Source organism: Lotus japonicus, chromosome 1 (assembly GCF_012489685.1).
Source record: "Lotus japonicus ecotype B-129 chromosome 1, LjGifu_v1.2".
Lineage (NCBI taxonomy): Eukaryota > Viridiplantae > Streptophyta > Magnoliopsida > Fabales > Fabaceae > Lotus > Lotus japonicus.
Window position 1 is genome coordinate 86,257,133 of NC_080041.1, and position 11,599 is coordinate 86,268,731.

An 11,599-nucleotide genomic window follows, 5' to 3' on the forward strand; every position below is an offset into this window, starting at 1 on the left:
ATTATTATATTTTTTTCTCGTTGTTATAAGTTTGTTGACATGTTTACAAATAAATTTGTTGGTATACTTGAATGTTTTATCGATAAAACATGTCATTAAATAGGTAACCAAGACATGCCATACTTTCTACCTATGACAGATAACAAGTCAATCAACCTTGATTTTTTTTTAAATAAATCAGATCTATTTAAGTAAAACTTAACTTAACCTAGGCTATTTCCACCCTAGTGATGTTACCAATTTAATTGTCAATGAGGACACTTTTTAAATTGAATCTTGGGCCTAAGCTATAACTGATCTCCTTCCAAGAACACTTCCCAATGCAGTAACAATTTATTTTATTCCATTGAAAGTGCATTCATATTAACATTTTTTAAAAGGGCATTCATATTAACTTACTGATGGACAATTTTATGGTTATGTTTTTACCAATCATAATAGGTAGGGTGTTTTTTCAAGTTATAGAATTACATTACATTTTCAGGAATATCATTCCCGAGTAAAAGAAAATTAACTATTTAATTTGTGTTTATTATTTATAGGAATATTTTCAAAAAATTAAAATAAAAAATGTGTTGAAAATTATGTGTTAGTGAAAAATAATTTTCATTTCCATGGGAATATAAAATTCTATATTTTGAATGAATATGAAAATACATTTTTTTAAATCTATACTAAATCTAAGACTATGTTTGGCATGTCATTTCAGCTAGCTTATAGCTTATTTGACTAGCTTAAAGCTTATTTGACTAACTTAAAAGCTCTTCAAAAATGTTTGGTGAAGGAGCTTATTTTAGTAGCTTAAAGCTTTAAGCTATAAGCTATCTCAGGTAGCTTATAGCTTATTAAATTTATTCTCATTTTTATCCTTATTATTTTATTAAAATTCTACCCTTGCCCTTATATATTTATAAAAACACTAAACTTATTTTCCCCTCACACTTACGTATGCAGTTTCCGCCACCATTCCCGCCACACCGTTGCGCACCACAAGTATTATAATAAATATTATATTAATAAAAATAAATAAAAATAAATATTATATTTTTAAGATGATATATAACTGTAGCTAATAAAAATATTTAAAGTGATAATAATTTTAATATTAATATCATATTGATATTAATGTGAAAATAAAGTAATGTAATATAAAAATAATTATACAAGTATGTCCTTTTATGTCATTTTACAATTTCAGCTTGTTTAACAGCTAGTTCTACCAAACACTTTTGTTTCAATCACGTAGCTTTTCAGCTTTCAGCTATCAGCTTTCAGCTAGCTTATCAACTTTCAGCTATCAGCTAGCTTATAAGCTTTCAGCTAGCTTTTCAGCTTTCAGCTATCTTATCAGCTAATCATGCCAAACATAGCCTAAGAATATAACATTTCCAACCGCACTTTCACGAAAATCTTTTAAATCCCATCAAAGAAACGCGTGCATGTCATTTAAAACCTTGTGATCACGTGTTAAAAATCAATTTGCTAGGAAATTTTTTTTAAATTTTAACGGGTTAAATATTTTTTTAGTCCCTATAAAATATGGACATTGTTTTTTCCTCAAAACCAGTTGCTTATTATCTTGCTAAAAAATGGATGAATTGAATTTGATCCCTCCAAAACGTTTTCATAGCTTTTAGTCCTCAAATAAAAATGGTGAAATTAATTAGTCTCTCAATTCCTTTTGTGGTTATTTTCCGATGTAACAAAAAAATTCATTTTATAGTAGTTTAAACTATCATTAAACAAACGGTAAATAACTTGTGACAAATAAAAATCGTCGGTAATACACAAAGACTATCACAAAAAGTACGATAAAGGCTAATTTCACCTATTTAATAAAGTGAGAATTAAAAATTATAATTTTTTTGTGGAGATCATATCCAATTTACCCATTTTCACATTAACAAAGAAATTTAACCCGTTTTTAATTTAATTTTTTTTATGAATAATTATATGTACACACCTAAAAATGAGGTGTGGTGAGGTGGAGAAAGAGAGAAATAGGAAGAAACGAGAGAGAAAGTAAAGATTCGATAGATGATTTGATAGATAGAGAAAAGAGAAATATATAGAAATGAAAGTGAAAAAAAAGTCGAGATGTGTATATATATCATAACTCATTTTTTATACATCGTGGACGTTTTTGATTTAGATTAAACCTTGCCACCTCACCGAAATCAGACTTTATAGTTTATATATAATCTGTATTGACCTCCTTTGGGGTCCCTCTAATATGCACAAGTATTTTTCTTGTGTAACCTTACACAACCCGGTTTAACCCATTTTGGTGGGTGGGCCGGGTTTTTTATGTATTATTTTAATGAAAAATATAATTTATGATTTTGACCACCCCAAATGATCATAATATAGGTTAGATGACCCATTATCTTTCTCAATATTCACCTAGGACCCTTAATTTTTGAAAATTACATATAATTAGCCCATCAGCTTCTTCATCTTCATTCTTCATCTCCTTCATCTTTATTCTTCAGCCGCCGTCCCACGCCGTCCCGCCGCCGTCTTCATTTCGATTGAGAAGGGAGATAGCGATCTTGAAGAGATTGAACCAGATCTGAGGAGAGTGAACAAGATCGTGACACTTCAACGTTTTTATGCCCAGATGAAGAAAGCTTCGATGCCAACCCCCATTGCGGTTCCGTCTCGTCACTCCGCATCTCGCCGCGCGCAGCACCTTCCTGTCGAGGAGCAAGTCGCGGTCGTGACTTCCGAGAGCCACCGTTCGAGCCGCCATCGTCTCTTTCTCATCCTCTTAGAACTCACACCCTCTAAGTCACCAGTCACACAGAGCTCATGAGGGTTAACAAGACAGGTTTCAGATCTGGAGGTGGTGGTGAACGATTTGGTGATGGAGGCCATGTTTACCCGGATTTATTCCTCAACCGCTGAGGCAAGTCTTGGGTTCCCCTTTTTGAATCTGGTTTGTTCAATTCTTCATCCACTCAACAAACAATTTCTCGATTTGATGGAGGTCATATTTACCCAGATCTATTCTGCTGGTGGTGGTGACTGATTTGGCGATTCAAATTTTCAACAATTTTGCACGTTGGTGATTTGATTAGAATGGGATTTAATTGGGTCTTTTTTTGAAACAATTTAATTGGGTCTGAACATGATTATAATTTGAATAAATGTTGTATATCTGATATTCTGCTCTACGTTGGGATGAGTATTGCGGCAGTAACATCTATGTATTTTTGCTGTCAAAGATGAAAGGATCGACTTGGGGCGAGGATGCTTTCTTTTCCTGTTGTTGTATCTGTTATCTGTTCTCTACTTTCAATTCTTTGATTATCTTTCTAAGCTTTTATAAGCCTTTGTTTAAGCAATTGATAATCTGAGGATAATGGGTCATCTAACCTATATTTGATAATTTGGGGGCAAAATAATAAATTGCATTTTTCAATTAAATTATAATAAAGAAAAACCGGTTCACCCACCACAATTGGTTAAACCGGCTTGTGTAAAGATGCACAACGGAAAAAACTTATGCTCTAATATCAGGGGATCCCCTCCTTTGTCTCTTACTTTTTATTATTGTTGTTCTCTCTCTTAATAAAATAAAATATATGTGTCAGAACATTATTATAATGATATCACCAAAATGACTGTCAGCTTTTGATTGTTTCTCTATCGTGCAAAGGACAAGACTATATTGTTCAAAAGAAATTATGATTCTTGTTCTTTCTTAATAAAATAAAATATGTGTGTAAGAAGATAATGATATCACCAAAATGACTGACAGTTTTTTATTGTTTCTCTATCGGGCAAATGACAGGCCTATACAGGCTATACTGTTAAAAAAAGGACAGCCTATAAAAGTAATTATTTTACCTTTCCTAATACCATAAACAAAAACAAATTGTTACATGAAAGGGTGGTCAGCAATAAGAGTTGTCAATACATGTCACCCCAACTCATTTGGGTCAGCTCGTACCAATTGGGTTGAAAACAGGTTGAGTAAGGTCAATATGAGATCTTGACGACTCAAGAAAATATGAATTCAATCCGGCTCCTACGAGCTTGTGGGTTGGCAGACTAGCTTGCAGGTTGAGTGGAATAAATATAAAAAATTTAGAAAATGGAGATATTGGATTAGAAAATGTTTAAAATGTTATAAAAAAATAATTTCAAAAATACTTACGGAAATTGGTATCAACTTAATTATAAGCAAAATGTTTATCAACGCAATTATTTTTTTGTCACATTTTTTATAAGCTTGTCACATTTGAAACATAGTAAAAAAATTTAATTTACATGATTTATTAACATAATTATATTACTGTCACATTTGAAATGAGATAAATAATATTTTAACAATAAATAAAACACAAAATTACATATCAAATTAAAGAAATGAGAATTTCCATATTTTTCTATCTAAAAATAATCCATAAAATTAACCTTGAATTAAGACAAAATAATATTTTTTTAGTGAAAAACAACTCTAACATGCGGGTTGATGCTTCCAACCTGCGGGTTAAACGAGTCAGTTGCACTAACTCATGTTCTTTTTGAGCTGAAATTTTACCACCTCAATCCGGCTCATTTAGCCAACCCGTCAAGCTGCCCCATGGATTATAATCCATATTGACAGCTTTATCGGCAATGGAGGATAAACGAGTATTTTAGCAGTATCTTATACTCTCTCCGTTCTTATACAACTGACACTTTAAGATTGTTGTGCAATTATTAAGAAATAACAATTAATGTTCTTATTTTATTAAAATTATTATCTAACTTCGTATTATACCCTTTATCTCTCTTATTAATTCTCGCTTTTCAATTTTTCTACCACTAATAATTGAAGGGTACAATTTGTAAAGTATGCCTTCTTGAAATTGTAACTATGACAAATAAACACGAACAAAATAAAGCTCAAAATAGTGGCAATTATATCGGAATAGAGGGAGTATATTTTACTCATTCATCCTTTATTATAAGATCTTGTTCAAAATATTACGCTTATGAATAAAATATGTAATAAAACTATTTAATGTTTTAATTTAAAAAAATACGAAGCAATCTTCTATATTTACCTTTATTAAAATTATTTATTTAAAGTTTATCTTTTAAAAGTTTCTCTCTAAAATTAACAAACTTTTAAAGGAGTTGTTTAAATAACTCATGATAAATTTTTGGTTAAATAACTCATCGTTCAATGACATTGAAGATAAGTGAGTTAGACTTTCTATATGTTATTTATTAAGAATCATATTGATCCATTGGGTTGTGAGTTAATAACCCACACATGTCATTTAGACAACCTCACTTTTAAATTATAACCTTAAAAAACAATTAAGCATGAATAGTGGCTGGTAGATGAGTTTTTGAAATTAAAAAATTAATAATACAAGGGTAAATATGGAACATTATAATGTTATGTTTTGAAATTTAACAAAAAGGTCTTATATTAAGGGATGTAGAGTATCTCACTAAAGGGTCTTATAATAGGGGATAAATGGTGTAGTTTTTTGACTATTGAAGTAAGTTTAGATGTCACTACAGAAAACTTAAGAATAAGGTTTGATGTTTTTTTAAGCAATCATATCTTATGATTAAAATAAATATTAATTTTTCTCTTGGATTAACTATTCATTGACTCTAGGGATCAGTGACTTCGCATGGGTTTGAAAGTTGTGAGTTCCAAAAAGGCTACGGGTTTTCCTTTGGTTGGCCCTTTATAATGCTCTTTCGGTTAATGCAAACCGGTTCCGTTGTCACCTTGCAACTTCAGTGTCTTGTGGGTTGTGCTCCCATGATATGGAGGACGAGCTTTACATGTTGAGGGACTGCCCCCATTCGAGTGCGGTGTGGGACTGTCTGAGTGCTCAGAGCTGGGTGAATTTCAGAAATAAAGGGTGTGGATTGGATTGTGCGGCAAGTATTTGGTTAGCATGACTTCCAATTTATTGTCGGCTTGTAGGGTGTGTGGTGGTTGAGGGGCAATATGGTCTTGGATGAGCAGGCATGGATGCCCAAGATGACAGTATATAGGTTTGGGCATGACCACGATGAGTTTTTGCGGTATCTGCAGGGCCAATCAGATTACAATAGTGTTGTGCTTCTTGGGGGGTCCGTGGAGGCCTCCGCGAGTGAACTTCATTATGGTGAGCGTTGATGACAATTTTAGGAGGAATGCGAGTTATATAGGGGGTGAACTTCAGTTGTAGGTTCATGTACAAATTAAAACTCTTTAGCTCATATGAATTAAATTTATTAATTTTTTAATAAAGATTGTCAACACTTATTGGGCGTAGGCATACATCCAATAAAAAGAGAAAAAAAAAAGTGAGACATGATATGATTGGAAAAGAAATATAGAGAATAATAATATGTCTATAAAATGTACTGTCATTACTGTAAAACTCTCCATTGAAGTGATGAAAAGCTAGTCTTCAACCACTTTCAATATCGCATTTATATACCTTTCAACCACTAAAACCATGCATGCATCTAAAACTTCGTGGGTCTTGGCTAAGAGTGTGATGCATATACATATTATGTAAGAAAATCATCTACTTTCAGCATAGAGAGCCACACTAAATATCTTGAGTCGACATATGATGGCCATGATCGAATGCATTGCTGCATTTGCAGTCCTTCTCTTCTTCATTTTCATCCACATTTGGAGACGCAATCGAGGTGTTCTACTTCCAAATTGGCCAATACTTGGTATGCTACCAGCAATATGGCGTAATATGTCAGATTTCAATAATTTTGCAACTCTGATCTTGAAAGATAATGGAGGCACTGCAAGGTTTCAAGGACCATGGCTCACAGACACAAACTTTATCTTCACCAGCGATCCCATGAATGTCAACCACATCACAAGCAAGAATTTTGGCAACTACGGGAAAGGACCCAATTTCCATGACATCTTTGAAATTCTTGGAATTGGTATTGTTAATTCAGATTCTCATGATTGGAAACAGCAGAGGGCAATGCTTCACTCAATGTTCCAAAAGAAAAGCTTTGAGATCTTGCTTCAACAAACCATTGAGAAGAAGGTGCAGAATTGCTTACTACCAATTCTAACTCAAATATCCAAAGTAGGAGCCACTGTAGACTTGCAAGATATCTTTGAGAGGTTCACCTTTGACACCACCAGCACCACTCTATTTGGATTTGATCCTCATTGCCTCCCTAGCAGGTTCGATGAGCTCTCAGAGATTGCTTGTGAAAAATCTTTGCCTATTCTGGAAGATGCAATATTCTTCAGGCACCTCACTCCAACATTTATATGGAAGCTGCAAAAATGGCTACAAATTGGTGTAGAGAGAAATTTCAATGTAGCTCAAAAAAAATTTGACCAATTCTTGCATCAATGTGTAGCGTATTCCAAACGTGAAGATCAGCAGAGTGAAGGAGTAGTGGAGGAATCAAACTTTCACTTGCTAAAATCTCTAATGAAGGAAGGAAGTGGAAATGGGAAAGTGATGAGTGACAAGTTTCTTAAAGACACTGCTTTCAACCTCTTGGCTGCAGGAAATGGCACAATCGCTGCAGGTCTCAGTTGGCTATTCTGGCTTGTCTCAACTCATCCAATTGTGGAAGGTAAAATTATTCAAGAGATCAAAGATAATTGTCTAATCCAAGAAGGTAATTTTCTCGATCTTGATAAGCTAGTTTACCTCCATGGAGCTGTATGTGAAGCCTTGAGGCTTTTTCCTCCTATACCTTTTGAGCACAAGTGTGCCGTCAATCATGACACGCTCCCAAGTGGACACCAAGTTAGTGCAAATATGAAGATATTGTACTTGTTGTATCCAATGGCAAGGATGGAACATATATGGGGAGATGACTGCTTGGAATTTAAGCCTGAGAGATGGATATCTGATAATGGTCGCAATATACACATGCCATCTTACAAGTTCATAACTTTCAATGGAGGACCTAGAAGTTGTTTGGGAAAGGGCTTTAGTTTCATTATGTTGAAGATGGTTGCAGCTGCTATAATACCCAAATTTCACATACAAGTCATTGAAGGTCATCCTATAACCCCGAGGCTTTCTGTAGTTATGGGCATGAAATATGGATTGAAGGTCCAACTTACTAAAAGATGCATTTGATTGAAGCTTCAAGCTTTGTGATTTTCCAAAAGATTTGTGTTGTATGTTGTGATCTCTCTTGAAGTGTACCTTTGAAATTCCAAGTTAATTACTTGAATATGTCTTTTGAAGTGTGTTCTGTTGTATGTCTTTTGATTAGGTGTGTGTCTGCAGTTTCTAAATTATGGAGCTTTGTTTTTTATTTTCAAGCGTATTTAAATTCAAGTAACATCAATAAAAGATTTACTCTTTTTGGCAATTATTTTTTATTTTCTCTCATCTTCATTTCTTATGCTATCTTTCTACTTCACCTACAACCAAAACTATCAGTTGGTATCCAGAGCCCCTCTTCTCACAAAACTGTGAAAATGGATGTTGAATCAACTTTTCTTAGAGCATCTCCAATAGTGAGATCTTATTATGGGACTTAACTCATTTTTTGTGGGCTCAGACTGCCACATAAGATTTAAGACACTCATAAGATTCCAATGCACATTTCACTCTAGTGGTTGAGATCTTATTTTATTTTTGACCGGATCCACGATACCCAATATATTTATATTATTTATTTCTCTTACTATTTTTAACTTTGGTTCTGGTATTGAAAGGAGAGAAAAAAATATTATTTTATTTAAGATCCCGGATTTGAGAGTACTGAGCTAAGGCACGGATCTTAGCTTTTGTTAAGATTTTATATCATGTAGGATAGCTCCAATGGTGGGATCTAATAAAATCCGGATCTTATTTTAAGACCCCAAATTAAGGACTCCGTTATAAGTTGCACCTCAGTTTGACAAAAAAAAACTACTGTTTGGCAAAATAGAGATTTTGAATCTTAAAAAACTACAGATTTTGAATCTTTGGGAAGCTGTAGACTGAAATCACCATGACTCTGATCAAGATACATAGGAGAAAAAACCCAGAAAACAAAAGCAAAATCATGCATTTTTAGTAGTGTATGGCTTCACCAGAACAGAACAGGTGAATGGTGAATTCTTTTTCATTAATATTGCTGGTAGAATAAAATTGGTCAAAGTTGTGCTATGTTGAGAATTGAAACTTTCCCGCCTTCACGTTATTTTTGGCACTATTAATTTTCTTCTGCTCTGTACTTCGTTGTACAGCCCCAAGAGAGAGAGATCTTATAATTTATTAATGGCGGTAGGAGGTGAAGACTGGCGAAAAAGGAAACAGAGCTATCATGAGGTTGACGTTGCATGAAAAAAGTGGAGAATCAGGACAAGGGACCAAGGGAAATTGGAATGCTTAAAGGGTAGAGAGAGTGTAAGGACATTTACACAAATGATGCATTTTCAAAAGATATTTTACCAAGCAACACAAAGAAGGACTAGAGCATACACAACAGCATCTTGGGGGAGATATGGGGATGAGACCGGGAGTAAGATATAAGAAATATCAACGCCCCATCTTAGGTAATAGATTTATGATTATATTTCTTATAAAATCATTTTCTCACCCATATTTAACTATCGTGAGACTTTAACTCACATTTGAACTCTCAACACATTTGTCCCCAATTAATTCCCACCGGCCCCTATTAGACCATCCATAATGGTTAAATAAAAAATGTTTTGTTTAACCTTTTTCTACTCCACTTTTTCTCTTCTCAACACTCCACATCATCTTCTCTCTCCAATTCAACAAACTTTCAACAATTACCCACTCCAATGGTTTTGTTTAACTCTCAACACCCTACCCCACCACTCACCACTCACCCTACCCCACCACTTTTTTATTTCACATTTTTATTTAATTTTATATTTTTGTTTTTATAATTACATAAAATTACAATTATCGATTTAAATTAAATTAAAACAATAAACACTTAACGATTTTATTTTTTTTAAATATAGACTTTTTTTAAAAAAAAATATAGACTATAATTTTTTTTTTCTTAACTTAAAACGCAAGACAACAAACTAAGCATACAAGAATTTATTTTATTTTCTTAAAATAAAATGCAAGACAACAAACTAAGCACACAATATCTTAAAATGCAAGACAAGGAAAAACTAAGCACACAACACACAAATAACGTAAATAGTACGATACAAATCATCTTCAATCCTGAGACATTCCAAACTTTGCCCAGATGTGCTTCACTAGATCTGCTTGCAGTTCATGATGAACATTTGAATCACGCAACTCGGATCTAGCACGCACATGATTTGCAAAAGCGGGTAAAACCTCGGTCGAGTATGGTTGCTGTGTACTAGATCCACCTTCCCCAGATTGCTCAAAATCGGTCCAACGTTGAGCATATGTATCTCGTTCATCCTCGACAATCATATTATGTAATATGATGCATGACCTCATAATGATACTCAAGTCATCTATGTCCCACAAGCGAGCTGGTTCACGGATGATTTTAAAACGAGCTTGAAGAACTCCAAATGCACGTTCGATGTCCTTCCGACATCCCTCCTGTACTTTTGCAAATAACTTATCGGGTTCACTTTGAGGAAGTCTAATCGTTTTGACGAAAGTTGGATAAGAAGGATAGATACCATCGGCTAGATAGTATGCCATATTATAGGGACGTTGATTCACAACGAAATTCACAGCTGGAGTCTTTCCCTGTTCCACGTCTTCAAACACTGGTGACCGATCTAGAACGTTTATGTCGTTCAACGTTCCAGGACATCCAAAAAAGGCATGCCAGATCCATAGGTCATAAGTTGCAACTGCTTCAAGAATAACTGTTGTGGTTCCCTTATCCCCTCTAGTAAATTGACCTTCCCATGCTTTAGGACAATTTTTCCACTCCCAGTGCATGCAGTCAATACTCCCGATCATGCCTGGGAACCCCCGCATGTCATTAGCATGTAATATCCTTTGCAGGTCTTCTTGGGTTGGTGCTCTCAGGTACTGTTGCTCATACAATCGTATGATTCCTTTACAGAATCTACGTAAACACTCCAATGTTGTAGTACCTCCAATTTTGATGTACTCATCGACCGCATCTGCTGCCACACCATATGCTAACATTCGCATTGCTGTGGTACATTTTGCTAAGGGTGATATACCTTGTTTATTGGCTGCATCAACGTGTTGGGTGAAGTAGTTATCACTACTTGAAAGGTCATCAACGATTCGAAGGAAAAGATGCTTTTGCATCCGGTACCGACGACGAAACATTGCATCGTCATATGTAGGCTCATTGGCAAAGTAGTCGCCAATTAGCATCTGGTTTGCCGCTGTATGATCTCTACCGAGATATTTTCTACTACGAGGTGCAGCATCTTCTCGAATTTTTCTTCGACGCTCTCTAAATCGGTTGAGTACATAAGCTTCTTCAATTTGACTATTTTGAATGTATGCTGCAAGATCAAAAGGACACTCAGATGGATCCATTTTTTGTGAAATTTGAAGTAGATTGGAAGAGATTTGGGATATTGGTACATCAATGGAGCTATGAGTCCATATAAGTAGGTACATTGAATGGTGGTTGAGTGCCGGATTTGAAATAAGTTATCAACTAGAGTTAATTATCGGAAAAGGACAAGATT

General features: G+C 34.4%; 1 protein-coding gene and 1 pseudogene across 1 annotated transcript; one reads left to right on the plus strand and one right to left on the minus strand.

The window, feature by feature from the left end:
- Positions 1 to 6,428: 6,428 nt before the first annotated feature.
- On the plus strand, positions 6,429 to 8,322 carry LOC130732166 (alkane hydroxylase MAH1-like). Its single transcript, XM_057584271.1, has one exon. The coding sequence runs from the start codon at positions 6,582 to 6,584 to the stop codon at positions 8,088 to 8,090; it is 1,509 nt and encodes a 502-aa protein (XP_057440254.1). The 5' UTR covers positions 6,429 to 6,581; the 3' UTR covers positions 8,091 to 8,322.
- A 1,679-nt stretch (positions 8,323 to 10,001) lies between these two features.
- LOC130727338 (uncharacterized) lies at positions 10,002 to 11,534 on the minus strand (annotated as a pseudogene).
- Positions 11,535 to 11,599: the final 65 nt, after the last annotated feature.

Coding starts and splice junctions, on each gene's coding strand:
- LOC130732166 (XM_057584271.1), top strand. CDS start 6,582: ATGATGGCCATGATCGAATGCATTGCTGCATTTGCAGTCCTTCTCTTC.